The sequence below is a fragment of the Ylistrum balloti genome, unplaced genomic scaffold (assembly GCF_031769215.1).
Source record: "Ylistrum balloti isolate Yb309-2 unplaced genomic scaffold, AGI_CSIRO_Ybal_v1 Utg371316, whole genome shotgun sequence".
NCBI lineage: Eukaryota > Metazoa > Mollusca > Bivalvia > Pectinida > Pectinidae > Ylistrum > Ylistrum balloti.
The window spans coordinates 259,539-280,066 of NW_026782702.1; the positions used below are offsets into that span (position 1 = coordinate 259,539).

The 20,528-nt window shown below is 37.5% G+C and overlaps 1 protein-coding gene across 1 annotated transcript; it reads left to right on the forward strand.

Annotated features, from left to right (window-relative positions):
* Nucleotides 1–238: 238 nt before the first annotated feature.
* LOC132561971 (nucleoside diphosphate kinase 7-like) lies at nt 239–10,957 on the forward strand. The gene is made up of 9 exons (XM_060226690.1): nt 239–320; nt 1,975–2,088; nt 2,473–2,639; nt 4,032–4,193; nt 6,059–6,213; nt 6,705–6,863; nt 7,683–7,918; nt 8,609–8,716; nt 10,599–10,957. Exons 1-9 carry the CDS (start codon nt 318–320, stop codon nt 10,629–10,631), a joined length of 1,137 nt encoding a protein of 378 aa, XP_060082673.1. The 5' UTR covers nt 239–317; the 3' UTR covers nt 10,632–10,957.
* Nucleotides 10,958–20,528: the final 9,571 nt, after the last annotated feature.

The following is a 20,528-nucleotide window of genomic DNA, read 5'->3' on the forward strand; positions in this document are numbered from 1 at the left end:
CTAGTAAATCACCGATGTAAGAAAATCGAGGTAATGGAATGAATTCATTCGGTGTAAGATTTTGTATATATGTATATATACTTATGTATATCTATGTAGAAAATTTGAAAATTATCTAGATTTTTGGTTCTCAAGATCGATATTCTTTCTTATAACCTACAGCGTACACAAATAAGCGTCTTGTTAACCGAGACTAGTAAAGGAAGTTAGTCCGATAAGCCAATCAAAATCTTTGTTACGGCATGTGTTGAACAGACTTGTTGCCAACAACACCAGGCGATTATTCTGTGAATGGTCAAGCAGTGAAAAAAACCAGTATGGTAAGAACCGATTATATATCTGTTTTTGTTATGAAAATGTATAGATAAACTTTTCATGTTACTTTCCTTCATTTTAGAATGATAAGTTGATAATAAGTTTCTGTAAATCGCTCTGTGGAGCTCTTAAAAATGTTTACGGTTTACACTGTTGTATCGATATCAACACATTACCTTACCAACTTTTAATCAACAGTACAGTACTCCATGACTGCAAGTTAATCATTTTAAGCAATTTTAATTAAAGTGCATTGTTACATTACGCGTTGTTGTGAATCAAACGTTGGGTAAACTTTATTCAGTGTAAATTTACTGACTGAAACATAACCCAAACATACTCACGATATCATGTTGAATAAAGTTGTTTCTACATCAAGGTAGCAAATATGATTTGAATAGTATGTGTAGATAGTGAATGAAATCATACCTTCAAAGTCGAACTTAGTTACTACAATATAGCGAGTACTTTATGATAATTTGAATGGAAATTCAAAGCTTTGATATATGGAAGCCAACAAAGGCCCACACACTGCCATATGTGACCAGCCTCAGAAAACTGGCCCACTGCAACTTTTCACAGAACAGACTGTGAACTTCCAACCTACACTCCGTCCCAACATTCATGTGGATAAAAAAATCAAAAGTTTAAAAAAGATTCAAACAAACTTAGCAAAGATGATTTACTTTTAAATTTTGAAACCTCTAACACCCAAGACTTGTCTAACAACATAGATTTTAACTTATAAAGATTAAAACATATTTGATTTCATATTCATCTAACTTTAGGTTTAAAATATGGAACAAAATCATACTAATAATGGAATGGAGAAAAGTTGTGTTTAGACAAATAATTCATTTCATGTATAAAGCTATCACCACTTGCCCTTCACACATTATAAAAAAGGATTTGTGCATTTAGTATTGATATCAATGGGCACATTGACAGGTATGTCTCTAGATTGAGAAAAACAAGATACACAAAGTAGTTTTGTATCATAATTTATAATTTAAGGACGTAGCTAAATTTGTATGTATTTGTATTTATTAGGTTTTGTTTGGACTTACGCCTGTTTCGTATTAATTTCGTTGGCATAGTATCTTATCTTATATGGCAGCCATGCAATCAGCTGAACCACTTTCTACTTACAACTGTTCAGAGATGTAGTTTTACCAACTATTTACAACTGCTCAGAGATGTAGTGTTACCAACTATTTACAACTGTTCAGAGATGTAGTGTTACCAACTATTTACAACTGCTCAGAGATGTAGTGTTACCAACTATTTACAACTGTTCAGAGATGTAGTGTTACGAACTATTTACAACTGTTCAGAGATGTAGTGTTACGAACTATTTACAACTGTTCAGAGATGTAGTGTTACCAACTATTTACAACTGTTCAGAGATGTAGTGTTACCAACTATTTACAACTGTTCAGAGATGTAGTGTTACCAACTATTTACAACTGTTCAGAGATGTAGTGTTACCAACTATTTACAACTGTTCAGAGATGTAGTGTTACCAACTATTTACAACTGTTCAGAGATGTAGTGTTACCAACTATTTACAACTGTTCAGAGATGTAGTGTTACCAACTTGAGCTTGTAATAAATCCATGTCATGGTGGTTAATGAACAGATCCTACTTTTAATTTACAGAGTGAAGGTTGTGAAGACAGATACTGCTTCATTGCAGAGTGGTATGATCCACACGCTGCATTTAAACGGAGGTACCAGTTCATGTACTACGTAAAGGACAAAACTGTGGAGATGGTAATATATTTCACCACTTTATTTTATCTGTAATATTTTTGTTTGTAAAAACATGAAGAAAAATACTAGCAAATATAACTGTCTTGTGAGAAAATGGTAAACAAGAGAAAATTTTAGTATTACAGGATAAAACCATCTGGTATAGTCTACCAAATTAGGTATATGTCATTGTGCTGTTGTGTTGTCAGCTCTCAGAAATTATTTTGACAGTGCTCATGATAATCATTAGAAATGAAAAAATACTATATAAACTAGGGTAGCAACACTTGAAGTAGTGATTTTTTTTGGTGCAATGAAATCATACTGACTCCTGAATATTGCATACATGTAGAAAGTTGATATCTCACGTAAAGTATTAACATCTTTTTATCTTTTTACTTTCAGTTTGATGTTAAGAATCACAGGGTGTTTCTGAAAAGAACTAAGATGGATGAGCTGAGATTGGAGGATCTCTACATCAACAGCACTCTCAACGTTTTCTCCAGACAACTCAATTTTGTAGATTATGGTGATGAGTTCACAAGAAGGAAATTAGCCAACAAGAAAGAGAGGTAACTACCACTGAAATCTTACCCACATGGACAACACAGGATTGCTTAGCATCATGTCAAAATCACTGTTACAATATGTAGAATTTTTTTATTTCAGTAAACAGTTCGGCTTGGCTTATGACATACATACATATATAAAAATCATACCATATAAGAGAAATCTACTGACTTTTACGTTTTCAAACTGGCAACAGTTGCTACATAATACAGATTAGATCTGCTGAAAATCTGATCATTTCTAATATTTAAACATTAAGATTTAAACTTGTGAAGAAACTTGTTATATATGTATTTGTATAAGCCATGGGTGTTGGTGCACTCACAGTAAAGGAGTCAAATCAAGAGATGACATTATCCCAGAACCTATGTCAGCTTGAAACTTGACCATGATGTCAGTTTTTACAACATTTACTTCAGTTCTACTGTTTCCGTTGAGCTGGTTGGTGAGGACGATACGGCATGGCGTCCCTAGCAGTTATTTTCTAACATGTTTCCACAAGCATGACTTTACTGAACAACACCTGTTTCAAACTTCTTATTAAGTTTCATCAGTGAAATTTAGCTCCACTGAAATGATCCTGTGGTAGCCCTGACCAAGTGTTCTTATCTTTTGGGCAGGTCTTCTTTATCTTAGTAAGATAAACACAAGTGATTCAAAAACTGATGAATCAAATACTGTGTTTGTCAAAATCTTTTTGTGGTTCATCCCTTCTTATTTCTAGCAAAATTTGCTCTTTTGTCATGAACATTCAGGCATCACCTTGTCTCATGTAAAAATCTCCCGGCTTCAGTCTAAATGACTGAGTGTGATCAGTCAGCCATATTTGTGTTAATGGTCCCAGTTATCATAAGTTTCTGGTATCAATAAAACTCTAATCCCTGCATTCCTACAGGTGTACAGGCGAAGGTTTAAATTTGTAAGGTGTTAGCCAACAAAACTTAAAATGAAATACACTGTCGTCTGTTAATCGTAAATCTGCCATGTTCTGTTAAATTTTTTATGCGCATGACTGCCAGAATACCAAAAGGAAAAATATACACGATTAACTGCCACACAAATGAAGATTAATAAACTAGTTTGTCATTGACATGTCAGTTTATAATAAATACTGGATATACATGTACCTATACAAACTGCAAGTTTTATTTTATTCTTTACAAAACCTGTCAGCAATATGTTCCCGCCAATAGATACTGACAAGTGAAGGGTCAATCTTCATTGCACAAAGTTTCCATTCATAGAAACATGTCTAAGCCGAACCATCAGATAAGTTGTATATTTCATGTGGTCACGTAGACACTGACTTAACCGTGTTTTATTGCATATTCAATTTGATCCTTTATAGTCAGAGATCTGTTCAGACAGGAAACCTCTTATTTCTTTTTCTACAGGACACTGGGTTTAATCAAACCAGATGCAGTGCCAAAAATGGGCCAGGTTCTGGACGTCCTTTTTAAGAATGGTTTCCTGATTGCCAACATGAAGATGTGTCGTCTGAATCGTACTGAAGCCCTGGAATTTTACCAGGAACACCAAGGAAAGACATATTTTGAGTAAGAGTCCAGAATCATCTGTTTTTTAGTGTTGTCTTCAACTCAGCAAGAAGATAAAAAAGAAAAATGAAAAAAATATCTACCCCTAAAAATCTAGCAAAAAATCAAATAAATAATAACAACAAATGAAAAGAAGGAGTAACTATGTGGAATTATAGAGAGACTTGTATTTCTGGTATTTTTAATTTCAGCAATACCTGACTAGAGTGACTTCAATGTTGTGGTATACTTTATTCAACAGCTTTTTTTATTAAACAATTTTTTCGTTAAAAGTTGATCAGTTATTGCAACTTATGAAATACTCCATCCCAAATTGCAATTGGAAAATATTGTTGACTTTGGGTTTAGTTGTAAAGTATGTGTGACTTTGGGTTTAGTTGTAAAGTATGTGTGACTTTGGGTTAAGTTGTAAAGTATGTGTGACTTTGGGTTTAGTTGTAAAGTAAAGGTGACTTTGGGTTTAGTTGTAAAGTATGTGTGACTTTGGGTTTAGTTGTTAAGTATGTGTGACTTTGGGTTTAGTTGTAAAGTATGTGTGACTTTGGGTTTAGTTGTAAAGTATGTGTGACTTGGGTTTAGTTGTAAAAGTATGTGTGACTATGGGTTTAGTTGTAAAGTATGTGTGACTATGGGTTTAGTTGTAAAGTATGTGTGACTTTGGGTTTAGTTGTAAAGTATGTGTGACTTTGGGTTTAGTTGTAAAGTATGTGTGACTTTGGGTTTAGTTGTAAAGTATGTGTGACTTTGGGTTTAGTTGTAAAGTATGTGTGACTTTGAGTTTAGTTGTAAAAGTATGTGTGACTTGGGTTTAGTTGTAAAGTATGTGTGACTTTGGGTTTAGTTGTAAAGTATGTGTGACTTTGGGTTTAGTTGTAAAGTATGTGTGACTTTGGGTTTAGTTGTAAAGTATGTGTGACTTTGGGTTTAGTTGTAAAGTATGTGTGACTTTGGGTTTAGTTGTAAAGTATGTGTGACTTTGGGTTGTAAAAGTATGTGTGACTATGGGTTTAGTTGTAAAGTATGTGTGACTTTGGGTTTAGTTGTAAAGTATGTGTGACTTTGGGTTTAGTTGTAAAGTATGTGTGACTTTGGGTTTAGTTGTAAAGTATGTGTGACTTTGGGTTTAGTTGTAAAGTATGTGTGACTTTGGGTTTAGTTGTAAAGTATGTGTGACTGGGTTTATTTGTAAAGTATGTGTGACTTGGGTTTAGTTGTAAAGTATGTGTGACTATGGGTTTAGTTGTAAAGTATGTGTGACTATGGGTTTAGTTGTAAAGTATGTGTGACTTTGGGTTTAGTTGTAAAGTATGTGTGACTTTGGGTTTAGTTGTAAAGTATGTGTGACTTTGGGTTTAGTTGTAAAGTTTGTGTGACTTTGGGTTTAGTTGTAAAGTATGTGTGACTTTGGGTTTAGTTGTTAAAGTATGTGTGACTTTTGGTTTAGTTGTAAAGTATGCGTGACTTTTGGTTAAGTTGTAAAGTATGTGTGACTTTTGGTTAAGTTATAAAGTATGCGTGACTTTGGGTTTAGTTGTAAAGTATGTGTGACTTTGGGTTTAGTTGTAAAGTATGTGTGACTTTGGGTTTAGTTGTAAAGTATGTGTGACTTTGGGTTTAGTTGTTGTATGTGTGAAGTAAAGTTTGTGTGACTTTGGGTTTAGTTGTTATGTGTGACTTTGTTTAAATGTGTGACTTTGGGTTTAGTTGTTAAGTATGTGTGACTTTGGGTTTAGTTGTAAAGTATGTGTGACTTTGGGTTTAGTTGTAAAGTATGTGTGACTTTGGGTTTAGTTGTAAAGATTTGGTGACTTTGGGTTTAGTTAAGGTGTTGTTTGGTAACCAGATATATCTATGATCCCTTGCAGTACTCTGTTGAACTACATAACCAGTGGCCCAATTATAGCTATAGAGTTGATGGGCCCAGACTGTGTCTCACAATGGACTGACCTCCTTGGACCCACAGATCCAGCCACTGCAAGGACCCAGGCACCAAATTCCATCAGGGCCAGATTTGGGAAAGGTTAGTCAGTTTTATGGTTTACCTCATAACTTTCCTATCATTTAAGAGACTAGTACAATATTCCGCTTGACTTTTTATCAATCAGTTGAAGTCATGCAGAATCAACTACAAAGACTTGTGTGTGAGAGCTTGTTATAATCTTTCTATGTGAATTTTTGATTCCACTATCAGCCTTGGCTCTTTAGAAGCTTGAGAGGCATTGAGAAGGCTTCCTGAAATTGAAGACATATGGTTTATCATCAACAATGTTTGTGCAACTGGGAACATGTTTAACCCTGAAATGTACATTGTATTTTAGTGTTGCCAACACTAGATATCTGTGGTCTCTGATTTGTAGTTATCTCCCTTCCATTAAGCCACTTAGGAATATGGCTAAATTCCTTTTGCAAACTGTTTGCTTCAATGAGGTATTCTTAAGCGGACGTTTCATTTCGAGGCTGATTATACTTCTTGTCTTTAGATATACAATGATCTTTACAATCTTGTTACAGATTCTATACAGAATGCCTGTCACGGTTCCGATAGCATTGGAGCAGCAGCCAGAGAAATAGAATTTTTCTTCCCATCAAATGGCAGTCCTGTACAAAAATCCACAGCCATATTCTCAGATTGTACATGCTGTGTGATAAAACCACACGCAGTTAAATCAGGTAGGTTTTCTATACTGAAATTTGTGTGAGTTAATACTTTATAGTCATTAAACAGTAGATGATAGTCCCAGTGAAATGAAAGTCTCCTCAGACAAGTCAGTTTAACACAATACTTTATATGATATTCAAGATGTTTTCAGAATCTGACCACCTCGGACAAGTCAGGTCAATACTCAGCATGGTGTGACAATGATTAATCTGGAGGTTTTCAGAATAAGGCCACCTTTGGCAACTCAGTTTGACACTTAATACCTTGTGACTGTGATAAATCAAGAGGTTTTCAGAATTTGACTACCTTGGACAAGTCAGTTTGACACTTAATACCTTGTGACTGTGATAAATCTAGAGGCTTTAAGAATGATGTTAGCTTGGACAAGTCTGGATGATAACATGCAGAACTATTGGACAAATATTACTATATTTATCTTGTACTAACATTCATTGATTCTTCAGATTCTCTTGTTTTAGGTTCAATTTATCAAAATATATTGATCATTTGAGGATATTTTACATTTGAATAGAAATTAAAATCAATATAACTTATTTTCTTTTCTTTTGCCATTTTTTTTTTTTAAATTTGACTTTTGAAATATTGGAAACTATTATTTAAGCATTATATTATGTTTAAAAGTGATGAGTGTTTATTAAGTAAATCGTTGATTGATGCTTCTACAAGTTTTTAAATTTCTTTACATCAGTAGTAAACTTCTAGATCAATATATGGTCAAGAATGCTGGGAATGTACGTTTCAGTAATATATATCTGTAAGACCATGATTCCATTTGAAATGGTGATATCTGATTGTAACCTACCTTACAGGGGCAGCAGGAGACATTATCAGCAAGATAATGGAGGCTGGATTTGAGATCTCAATGCTTCAAGTGTTTCACATGGAGAAGGCCAATGCAGAAGAATTCTACGAAGTTTACAAGGGTGTTGTTCAAGAATATGGTGAAATGGTGAATGAGCTTACCTCTGGACCTTGTATTGCTTTAGAGATTCGTGCCAATGATGCCCCAAAAGCCTTCAGGGATATGGTTGGCCCAGCAGATCCTGTAAGTTCATAACAGAGGATAATGTGATCTCTGTGTAAGCCCACAATCATCAGATGAAGGGCAGTGAAATTTCTTTTAAATACTTGGTCTGTCCTTAAACACTTCTTGCTATCTTACATTAAGTTCTGGATGGATCTTTCTCCTATTCCAGCTGTACGTTAATTGTAATTAGTTTATTAGTTTCTCAGTTTTCACACTGATCAGAAAAACAAAATGGCTGACAGTCATTTTGTATTTTGGCGAGGAATGTTTGTTATCACCATTTTGTTTTTAGTCTCATTAAAGTCTTACCTTCAATGGACCTTAAAGATATAAGTTAAATGATTAAAGCCTTAAATTTCAATGGAGTTTAAAAATCTGAGTTAACTAATTAAAAGTTTTAAACTTCACACAATTTATACATGATATAAAGATAATGGGAAAAGTGGGTGACATTTGTTATTGTATATGTTTCTATTTGCAAAGTTGTAAGCTAGATCCTGTATCATGCATGTGTCTGCATGACATATACACAAAGATTTGAGTGTGTTGTGCAATCCGACAACTGTATGTATGAATCTGATAGGTGGACTGTAATACATGGAAATATTTTTGATATCAATGTGAATAGTGTTTTGCAATGATTTTTGGAAATGTCAGACGAGTGATGGATCCAAATTTAAACCAATGTGTTTTGTTATGTGTTGATAGGAAATAGCCCGCCATCTACGACCCAGGACATTGAGAGCTAAATTTGGAAATAACAAGATACAGAATGCTGTCCACTGTACAGACCTCCCAGAGGATGGAGAACTAGAGGTACTGTCCTGTCCCCACCCTTCACACTTAGGTAAATAGGGTATATATGTACTGTACAGACCTTCCAGAGGACGGAGAACTAGAGGTACTGTTCTGTCCCCACCCTTCACACTTAGGTAAATAGGGTATATATGTACTGTACAGACCTTCCAGAGGACGGAGAACTAGAGGTACTGTTCTGTCCCCACCCTTCACACTTAGGTAAATAGGGTATATATGTACTGTACAGACCTTCCAGAGGATGGAGAACTAGAGGTACTGTCCTGTCCCCACTCTTCACACTAAGGTAAATAGGGTATATATGTACTGTACAGACCTTCCAGAGGACGGAGAACTAAAGATACTGTCCTGTCCTCACTCTTCACAGGTAAATAGGGTATATATGTACTGTACAGACCTTCCAGAGGACGGAGAACTAGAGATACTGTCCTGTCCTCACTCTTCACAGGTAAATAGGGTATATATGTACTGTACAGACCTTCCAGAGGACGGAGAACTAGAGGTACTGTCCTGTCCCCACTCTTCACAGGTAAATAGGGTATATATGTACTGTACAGACCTTCTGTTGATGTACTGCTTCAGTCAGCTGTGATGTGACAGTGCGCTAGTTTCTTTATGGGAAGTTAGGATGGGCATGCTGTAATTGTTTTTGTGTAAGTAAGCTGTGAGGCGCCATTTTTCGTAAATTTCTGTCGGAGAAGTTTGGTTGTAGTACTGTAATCACTTTGTGTAAGTTTCAGTCTGGGTAGTTAGGTGGGTATACCATAATTACTTTTATGTAAGTCAGCTGTAATACAACAGTTCTATAATTTCTGGCTGGGTAGTTAGGATGACATAATTGACTTTTGCAGTTTGATTCTATGGGGAACAAAGGGCTGCAACAACACTCCTCCAATGCACTTGGTTCTGACTGGTCCTCTTTAGCTCGGCCCATGTCATTACGGCAACCGTTTTGTTGGCATCAATGTTCCTACGACAAGTCTGCTTTGAACGACCCACTTTCTGCTTCCCTTGTGGAGTCAAAGGCCTGCCTGTTGATGTTGGGTGCAGGCTTCCATAGAATGTAGCCCATCCAACCCCATTTTGGCTTTTTTGATCAGTTAGGACTTGTTTTGTCACATCCCAAAGTTGTTCATTGAAGACAACCTCTGGCCACCTGATATTGAGGATGTTTCTAAGACATCTGTTGATGAATGTGTTTAGTTTGTATGTGCTGGTCTGGGGTCACTCAATAGGTTTCTGAACCATAGAGTAGGACTGACTTTACATTGGTGTTGAAGATCCAGCTGTTGTTGCAGAGTGAGAGGTTGTTGTTCACCAGATTGGACGAAAGGTTTTGAAAGTTAGTCAGCTGTGCTGCACCATAATCACTTTTATGTTAGTCAGCTGTGGTGCGACATTTATCTAGTCTCTGTCTGGGTAGTTGGATGGGTGTACTGTAATCACTTTTTTGTAAGTAGCAGTAATGCAACTGTTTTTTAGCTTATGTCTTATTAAGTATTTTGGATGGGAAAACTCTGATAGTCACTTGTACACCAACTGGGGCTGTGGTGGTCTAAAGTTTCTCACTGTCTTTATCACTAACCCTTCACCTCGGGGTTGTAGGTTCCAGACCTACGTAGGGCTATCACCAAGTACTAGCCACATGTACATGGTTCTACTCAGAGAAATCCTGCTTTTATCCACCTCCCAAACACCCTTAAATGACCCCGGCTTTTAACAGGATGTAAAGCAACAATGAAACCACGAAGCTAAAACCCAGTTGGAAGGTCACTCAGTTTAAACGTTATATTCTTTTTACTTTTCACAGTTTAAGAAGGTTCTTGGCATTGATGATCAATTTTGTTCTTTTGTTAATATCATGTTTTTACTTCCTTTACAGGTTGAATATTTCTTCCGAATCCTGGGTTGCTGATTCAGAGAGAAACGGAGTACGCCATCATTTTAAAGAGTGGATAAAAAAAACCTTTAAACTTGAGAAGGAAACATTTTACAACAGCTACTTTAGTGTTGTTGCAGGACAGGTGATTCATAAGACCATTATAGACTGTTGGTCCGTGGAGGAACTGACTGCATATACAGTGCTGTGTTAATCATTATAAACATGATAAAAATCTGTGATCTTTGTATAAACAACCTTTTATACGCCATGAAAATCTTACATTGTAAAACATAGATGGAAGGATGTCTATGCAGTATCTATGTAAATACTTACCCATGAATACATTATTTAACTATAAACCACTTTGTTCTGTTCTCTGTCACGTGTCCATCCCTAGACAATCAGACATTTTTGTTTTCTATTCAACGTCGCCAAAACACTGACGTTCGTCATTAAGACGAGGGAGTCAAGGAGATGGAAATCCTGTCAATCAGTTGTCTGTGTATCAGATTTCGGGACATGAGAGCCAGGATATTTTATAAGTGAAAGTATCCCTTTTTCCCTAGCTATGCATATTACTACATATTGCAGTCCAAGATGGCCGACAAGAGGCCGTTATATTTTTTAAGAGTTTAAGATTGTTGGAGCACTTTCTCCAATTTGTTGACATAAGAAATATTTTTACCCAAATTAAAGTTCACAATGTTAGGTAATTTGATTGATCCTTTGGTTGAAATATTGAGTTAGGTTGAATAGGAATGATTGGCAGAAAAGGTTGAAAATCATTTTACTTCTGAATTGGAGGTTAATGTTTAGCATAGCATGTTTTATATAAATTTGATTTCAACCCATTTTGAAGGCTTTGAATACATATGATGCAGTCTAGGAGGCCCCATGTTGTATTTTCTCTCTTGTTGCAGGTTAATTCCTCATTATACACAGCCAGAGTATCATCGGCTCTTTAAGTTGGGTTTGTTTATCATAAATTATTTCAATGTTATTTTTTTTTCACTTTTTGATTCAACAATTTTTCAAAGAGTTATGGACCTTTGTTTTTGTATCCTTTGGCTGCGAATTATGTTTGCTTGGTATATCACATGGGGCCCAATCTATGGACCTGTATGTCCTTCCATCTGTCTGTCCAAGTAACTTTTCTGGACTACAACCTGGAAATCATTCTACCGATCTCTACAGAGACTTGGTATACATACAAATACATTGGGATAGCGCCTTAGTCATGCTGTTTGCTATCTGCGAGATTTCATTTACACATTTTTTATTATCATTATTAATTATAATTATTATTATCAAAGTCAGAGATTCAAAATTTACTGTTCACATGCTTTTCTATGTAAGGCTGAAAACTATATCACTGATGTCCTTACATCAACAATGTCATAGAGAACATATATCAGATGCTGAGGTAGGTCTATACATGTTTAGATGTTCAACAGCAGGATGGACAATGCCACACCTTGTAACTCCTTCACCAGAATTTACATATTGTTCAGATATTTCTCAGATTTTTCAACCAATCCATTTAAGACATGATGTTCTATAGAAAAGAATCCTTATAATACAAATTGTAGAAGATTTGAGTGTGACGTTTTCATCATTACAATATCACCTTTATCAGACAAATGACCAGTGTTGAGAGGACAAGCACTGACATAAGTAGTTCACAAAGCAACCAGCTTTTGCAGCTGTACTGTTATCGCATTTGTACACTAAGGTAGTAAACAGTGTGATCAGATGGTAAACAGATTATAGAAAAAAGTACACAAGATAGTAATAACATACTGCAGTCAATTTGACTAATCTTTGCTTAACACTTGGTCAGAGCTGTGCGAAAGTCTGTAGACCTCACCCCTTGTCCCTGTATAGTCCTGGCCTGCTGCTGCATATCTAGATGGCCTCCTTGCCCCACTGAATGAAATAATTGTTTTCCCTGTCAACAATTTTAGAATTTTCCCAGTCTTTGATACGTTTTGAAGGGATTATCTAATTGTCGATATCTTGCCCTGGGACTGAGAACGCTTTCGCTCTGGTGTTAAATTCATTGTCCAAACACTGATTTCTCTCTCTATATATTGACTTACCGTTACCATTTCCATAATATTTAATCATTTATATTTAATAATATTAATTTTGATGAATTAAATCACAAATATTTCTTTGGTCTGGTAGGGTTGTACCTGTACCCTGTGGTACTTGTTTTCTTTTTCTTACTTGACGGGCCACTTTGAGTCCTAGCGTTCGATTTTCTGGCAGTGTGATCCACGTTTGGAATTGATATCATATTTTGTGAACCCCTACTCAACAAATCATATCAACCTGATATTATTATAAATAACACCTACATATCATCATACTAAAATGGTCACCAGTCAGGGTTAAAGGGTCAAAGGTCACATTTGACAACTTCAGAAAATTCATCAAGCAGTGATACATGAGGTAGTATCCATGTCTTACTCATATTTTCTAGTTTTTCTTTAAATGTTGGATGGGCAGAAGTACTGTAGAATTGTTAATATTTGCGAGATGTTTATTTTCACCATATTTGCCATTATTAAAGAGAGAGTGAAATCAAATATCCCAAAAAAATGTACTGTATTTAGTGAATGAAAATCTTAGAAAATGATATTACTTCATACGAGGATTTAAAGACGCAGTTCACTGCCAGGTTGAGTAGAGGGAAATTTTATTCTTTTGAACAACCGGAAAAATGCAAAATAGAAGGCGAAAATGTGTTATACACAACGATTGGTCTCATATTGAGCTTATTCAAATATACATATCCAATGAGTTGTTTTTATTTTGTCAGAATTCAAAAGGGTTGGTGGTAGGCAGTGGTAGGGAATAGTTGTTTATGGGGCTAGTAGAGACTGATGGACATGAATTTTGAGAATAAAGGAAAAATATGAATTTCAGGTATGGGAATGCTTTACAAGGGACCACTAGTCGCCTTGTGAAAATCCTAGATCCATCACTGTTAGTCGCCTTGTGAAAGTCCCAGACCGATCTCTGTTAGTAATCCTGTAAAAATCCCAGATCCATCACTGTTAGTAATCCTGTGAAAGTCCCAGACCCATCACTATTAGTAATTCTGTGGTAGTCCCTGACTCATCATTGTTAGTAATTCTGTGAAAGTTCCAGACCCATCACTGTTAGTAATCCTGTGAAAGTCCCAGACCCATCATTGTAAGTAATCCTGTGAAAGTCCCTGACTTATCATTGTTAGTAATTCTGTGAAAGTCCCAGACCCATTACTGTTAGTAATCCTGTGAAAGTCCCAGACCCATCACCGTTAGTTGTGCTGTGAAAGTCCCAGACCCATCACTGTTAGTAATCCTGTGAAAGTCCCAGACCCATCACTGTTAGTAATCCTGTGAAAGTCCCAGACCCATCACTGTTAGTAATCCTGTGAAAGTCCCACACTCATCATTGTTAGTAATCCTGTGAAATCCCTGACTCATCACTGTTAGTAATCCTGTGAAAGTCCCACACTCATCACTGTTAGTAATCCTGTGAAAGTCCCTGACTCATCACTGTTAGTAATCCTGTGAAAGTCCCAGACCCATCATTGTAAGTAATCCTGTGAAAGTCCCTGACTCATCACTGTTAGTAATCCTGTGAAAGTCCCAGACCCATCACTGTTAGTTGTGTTGTGAAAGTCCCAGACCCATCACTGTTAGTAATCCTGTGAAAGTCCCATACCCATCACTGTTAGTAATCCTGTGATAGTCCCTGACTCATCACTGTAAGTAATCCTGTGAAATTCCCAGACCCATCATTGTAAGTAATCCTGTGAAATTCCCAGACCCATCACTGTAAGTAATCCTGTGAAATTCCCAGACCCATCACTGTAAGTAATCCTGTGAAATTCCCAGACCCATCATTGTAAGTAATCCTGTGAAATTCCCAGACCCATCATTGTAAGTAATCCAGTGAAATTCCCAGACCCATCATTGTAAGCAATCCTGTGAAATTCCCAGACCCATCACTGTAAGTAATCCTGTGAAATTCCCAGACCCATCACTGTAAGTAATCCTGTGAAATTCCCAGACCCATCATTGTAAGCAATCCTGTGAAATTCCCAGACCCATCATTGTAAGCAATCCTGTGAAATTCCCAGACCCATCACTGTTAGTTTTGTTGATAAATTCCCGGACTGATTACTGTTAGTTGTGTAGTGAAATTCCCCGACCATTACTGTCAGTTGTGCTGTGAAATTCCCCGACCATTACTGTCAGTTGTGTTGTGAAATTCCCCGACCATTACTGTCAGTTGTGTTGTGAAATTCCCCGACCATTACTGTTAGTTGTGTTGAGAAATTCCCGGACTGATTACTGTTAGTTGTGTAGTGAAATTCCCCGACCATTACTGTCAGTTGTGCTGTGAAATTCCCCGACCATTACTGTCAGTTGTGTTGTGAAATTCCCCGACCATTACTGTCAGTTGTGTTGTGAAATTCCCCGACCATTACTGTCAGTTGTGTTGTGAAATTCCCCGACCATTACTGTTAGTTGTGTTGTGAAATTCCCCGACCATTACTGTTAGTTGTGTTGTGAAATTTCCCGACCATTACTGTCAGTTGTGTTGTGAAATTTCCGGACTCATTACTGTTAGTTGTGTTCTGAAATTCCCGGACTGATTACTGTTAGTTGTGTTGTGAAATTCCCCGACCATTCTTAGTTGTGTTGTGAAATTCCCCGACCATTACTGTTAGTTGTGTTCTGAAATTCCCCGACCATTACTGTTAGTTGTGTTCTGAAATTCCCCGACCATTACTGTTAGTTGTGGTGTGAAATTCCCCGACCATTACTGTTAGTTGTGTTCTGAAATTCCCCGACCATTACTGTTAGTTGTGTTGTGAAATTCCCCGACCATTACTGTTAGTTGTGTTCTGAAATTCCCCGACCATTACTGTCAGTTGTGTTGTGAAATTCCCCGACTCATTACTGTTAGTTGTGTTGTGAAATTCCCCGACCCTTTACTGTTAGTTGTGTTGTGAAATTCCCGTTCCATTACTGTCAGTTGTGTTGTGAAATTCCCCGACCATTACTGTTAGTTGTGTTGTGAAATTCCCCGACCATTACAGTTAGTTGTTCCATTACTGTCTTTACTGTTGTATTGTGAAATTCCCCGACCATTACTGTCAGTTGTGTTGTGAAATTCCCCGACACATTACTGTTAGTTGTGTTGTGAAATTCCCCGACCCTTTACTGTTAGTTGTGCTGTGAAATTCCCGTTCCATTACTGTCAGTTGTGTTGTGAAATTCCCCGACCATTACTGTCAGTTGTGTTGTGAAATTCCCGTTCCATTACTGTCAGTTGTGTTGTGAAATTCCCCGACCATTACTGTCAGTTGTGTTGTGAAATTCCCCGACCATTACTGTCAGTTCTGTTGTGAAATTCTCCGACCATTACTGTTAGTTGTAATGTGAAATTCCCCGACCCTTTACTGTTAGTTGTAATGTGAAATTCCCCGACCCTTTACTGTTAGTTGTAATGTGAAATTTCCCGACCCTTTACTGTTAGCTGTGTTGTGAAATTCCCCGACCCTTTACTGTTAGTTGTAATGTGAAATTCCCCGACCCTTTACTGTTAGTTGTAATGTGAAATTTCCCGACCCTTTACTGTTAGCTGTGTTGTGAAATTCCCCGACCCTTTACTGTTAGCTGTGTTGTGAAATTCCCCGACCCTTTACTGTTAGCTGTGTTGTGAAATTCCCCGACCCTTTACTGTTAGCTGTGTTGTGAAATTCCCCGACCCTTTACTGTTAGCTGTGTTGTGAAATTCCCCGACCCTTTACTGTTAGCTGTGTTGTGAAATTCCCCGACCCTTTACTGTTAGTTGTGTTGTGAAATTCCCCGACCCTTTACTGTTAGTTGTGTTGTGAAATTTCTAGACTCTTTACTATTCAGTCTGTTAACGAATGTTTAGAAATACAATGCGTCCATTTTTTTATATTCATTTTGGTAATACAAATCTACCGAAGATTTGAAGAAACTATCTGAAATATATACTCTATCACGAAAACGAAAGATATTTTGTTTTAGAATAAAAGTTTATTTACACAAAGATCTACTGATTATCCATCCTCATTCGTTGTAGATATATTAAGGTCACAGGAAACAGTTCTAACATCAATATTGGTATTGACCGTTACTTTGTGATCACTAGAAGGACTGTTTCTGGTACCGACAAACTACGTAACGTAATATCACCGACAGATGAAAACATCGTTTCTCCATTTTAACTTTTCAACCATTATCGATAACTGATGTACTGTGACATGATAACTCACCATTGTTTGTCTAGATGTTCGATAACACACAGTACAATACTACAATAGTATTAATGCGGTCATACATTTACTACTGTTTGCTTTTTGTACATGGTACTGTGTATTTAAATTGGTATCATTTGAAGTACTTAAAGTACAACATACATACTGGTGTAGTTTGCAGGACACGTGCGATGTTAAGTAACCTGATATTGCGTGAATCAGTCCATCGACAGCATCCACTGTGTTGTGAGAGAGGGGTACTATATGTTTGGTTTATTAGTAAGCACCAGAACGTCATTTTTCATGTCACATTAAAAATATAAATTAATATACACTTTTCATATACACAAATTATTCACAAGGGCTTTTTCATTCTATATCATTAAGTTCTCTACCTTTGCACGTAAAGCGTTTTATATCGATAATACAGTAAAGAACTACTGCAATACTACCATGTAAATCCCACAACTCCGATACATTTCTAATGCTACTTTCACCTTTATTTCCCTTTTAAAATGCTGGCCTTTCCTTTATAATGCTAAATTTTCTTTTATAATGCTGAACTTTCCCTTATAATGCTGACCTTTCCTTTATAATGCTGACCTTTGACCTTTATTATATAATGTTGACCTTTCCTTAATAATGCTGACCTTTGAACTTTATTATATCATGCTGACATTTTCTATATAATGCTGACATTTCCTTTATGATGCTGAACTTTGACATTTCATTTATGATGCTGACCTTTATGACATAATGCTGACCTTTATTATATATTACTGACCTTTGACCTTTACTTTATAACGCTGACCTTTCCTTTATACTTCAGACCAGTTCTTTCCATCAAAATGTTGATCCCTCCTTTCCATCAAAATGTTGTTAACCCCTCATTTCCATCATAATGTTAACCCCTCCTTTCCATCAAAATGTTGATCCCTCCTTTCCTTCATATTGTTAACCCCTCATTTCCATCATAATGTTAACCCCTCGTTTCCATCAAAATGTTCATCCCTCCTTTCCTTCAAAATGTTGACCCCTCCTTTCCTTCATATTGTAAACCCCTCCTTTCAATCAAAATGTTGATCCCCCCTTTCCTTCAAAATGTTGACCCCTCCTTTAATTCATAATGTTGACCCCTCCTTTCATTCATAATGTTGACCTTTCCTTCATAATGTTGACATGTCCATTCTTTCTAATAGCGACCTGTCCTTTCCTGTGTAATGCTGACCTGTCCTTTCCTGTGTAATGCTGACCTGTCCTTTTCTGTGTAATTCTGACCTGTCCTTTCTTGTGTAATACTGACCTGTCCTTTCCTGTGTAATGTTGACCTGACATTTCCTGTCTGACATTTCCTGTGTAATGCTGTCCTGACATTTCCTATGTAATGCTGACGTGACATTTCCTGTGTAATGCTGACCTGACCTTTCCTGTGTAATGCTGACCTGACATTTCCTGTGTAATGCTGACGTGACATTTCCTGTGTAATGCTGACCTGTCCTTTCCTGTGTAATGGTGACCTGACCTTTCCTGTGTAATGCTGACCTAACCTTTCCTGTGTAATGCTGACCTGTCCTTTCCTGTGTAATGCTGACCTGACATTTCCTGTGTAATGCTGACCTGACATTTCCTTTGTAATGTTGACTTGACCTTTCCTGTGTAATGCTGAACTGACATTTCCTGTATAATGCTGACCTGACCTTTCCTGTGTAATGCTGACCTGACATTTCCTGTGTAATACTGACCTGACATTTCCTGTGTAATGCTGATCTGTCCTTTCCTGTGTAATGGTGACCTGACCTTTCCTGTGTAATGGTGACCTGACATTCCCTGTGTAATGCTGACCTGACAATTTCCTGTGTAATGCTGACCTGACCTTTCCTGTGTAATGCTGACGTGACATTTCCTGTGTAATGCTGACCTGACATTTCCTGTGTAATGCTGACCTGTCCTTTCCTGTGTAATGCTGACCTGACATTTCCTGTGTAATGCTGACCTGACATTTCCTTTGTAATGTTGACCTGACATTTCCTGTGTAATGCTGACCTGACATTTCCTGTGTAATGCTGACCTGACATTCCCTGTGTAATGCTGACGTGACATTTCCTGTGTAATGCTGACCTGTCCTTTCCTGTGTAATGGTGACCTGTCCTTTTCTGTGTAATTCTGACCTGTCCTTTCTTGTGTAATACTGACCTGTCCTTTCCTGTGTAATGTTGACCTGACATTTCCTGTCTGACATTTCCTGTGTAATGCTGTCCTGACATTTCCTATGTAATGCTGACGTGACATTTCCTGTGTAATGCTGACCTGACCTTTCCTGTGTAATGCTGACCTGACATTTCCTGTGTAATGCTGACGTGACATTTCCTGTGTAATGCTGACCTGTCCTTTCCTGTGTAATGGTGACCTGACCTTTCCTGTGTAATGCTGACCTAACCTTTCCTGTGTAATGCTGACCTGTCCTTTCCTGTGTAATGCTGACCTGACATTTCCTGTGTAATGCTGACCTGACATTTCCTTTGTAATGTTGACTTGACCTTTCCTGTGTAATGCTGAACTGACATTTCCTGTATAATGCTGACCTGACCTTTCCTGTGTAATGCTGACCTGACATTTCCTGTGTAATACTGACCTGACATTTCCTGTGTAATGCTGATCTGTCCTTTCCTGTGTAATGCTGACCTGACCTTTCCTGTGTAATGGTGACCTGACATTCCCTGTGTAATGCTGACCTGACAATTTCCTGTGTAATGCTGACCTGACCTTTCCTGTGTAATGCTGACGTGACATTTCCTGTGTAATGCTGACCTGTCCTTTCCTGTGTAATGGTGACCTGACATTTACTGTGTAATGCTGACCTGTCCTTTCCTGTGTAATGCTGACCTGACCTTTCCTGTGTAATGCTGACCTGTCCTTTCCTGTGTAATGCTGACCTGTCCTTTCCTGTGTAATGCTGACCTGACATTTCCTGTGTAATGCTGACCTGACCTTTCCTGTGTAATGCTGACCTGACATTCCCTGTGTAATGCTGACCTGACATTTCCTGTGTAATGCTGACCTGTCCTTTCCTGTGTAATGGTGACCTGACCTTTCCTGTGTAATGCTGACCTAACCTTTCCTGTGTAATGCTGACCTGACATTCCCTGTGTAATGCTGACGTGACATTTCCTGTGTAATGCTGACCTGTCCTTTCCTGTGTAATGGTGACCTGACCTTTCCTGTGTAATGCTGACCTAACCTTTCCTGTGTAATGCTGACCTGTCCTTTCCTGTGTAATGCTGACCTGACATTTCCTGTGTAATGCTGACCTGACATTTCCTTTGTAATGTTGACTTGACCTTTCCTGTGTAATGCTGAACTGACATTTCCTGTATAATGCTGACCTGACCTTTCCTGTGTAATGCTGATCTGTCCTTTCCTGTGTAATGCTGACCTGACCTTTCCTGTGTAATGGTGACCTGACATTCCCTGTGTAATGCTGACCTGACAATTTCCTGTGTAATGCTGACCTGACCTTTCCTGTGTAATGCTGACGTGACATTTCCTGTGTAATGCTGACCTGACATTTCCTGTGTAATGCTGACCTGACCTTTCCTGTGTAATGCTGACCTGACATTTCCTGTGTAATGCTGACCTGA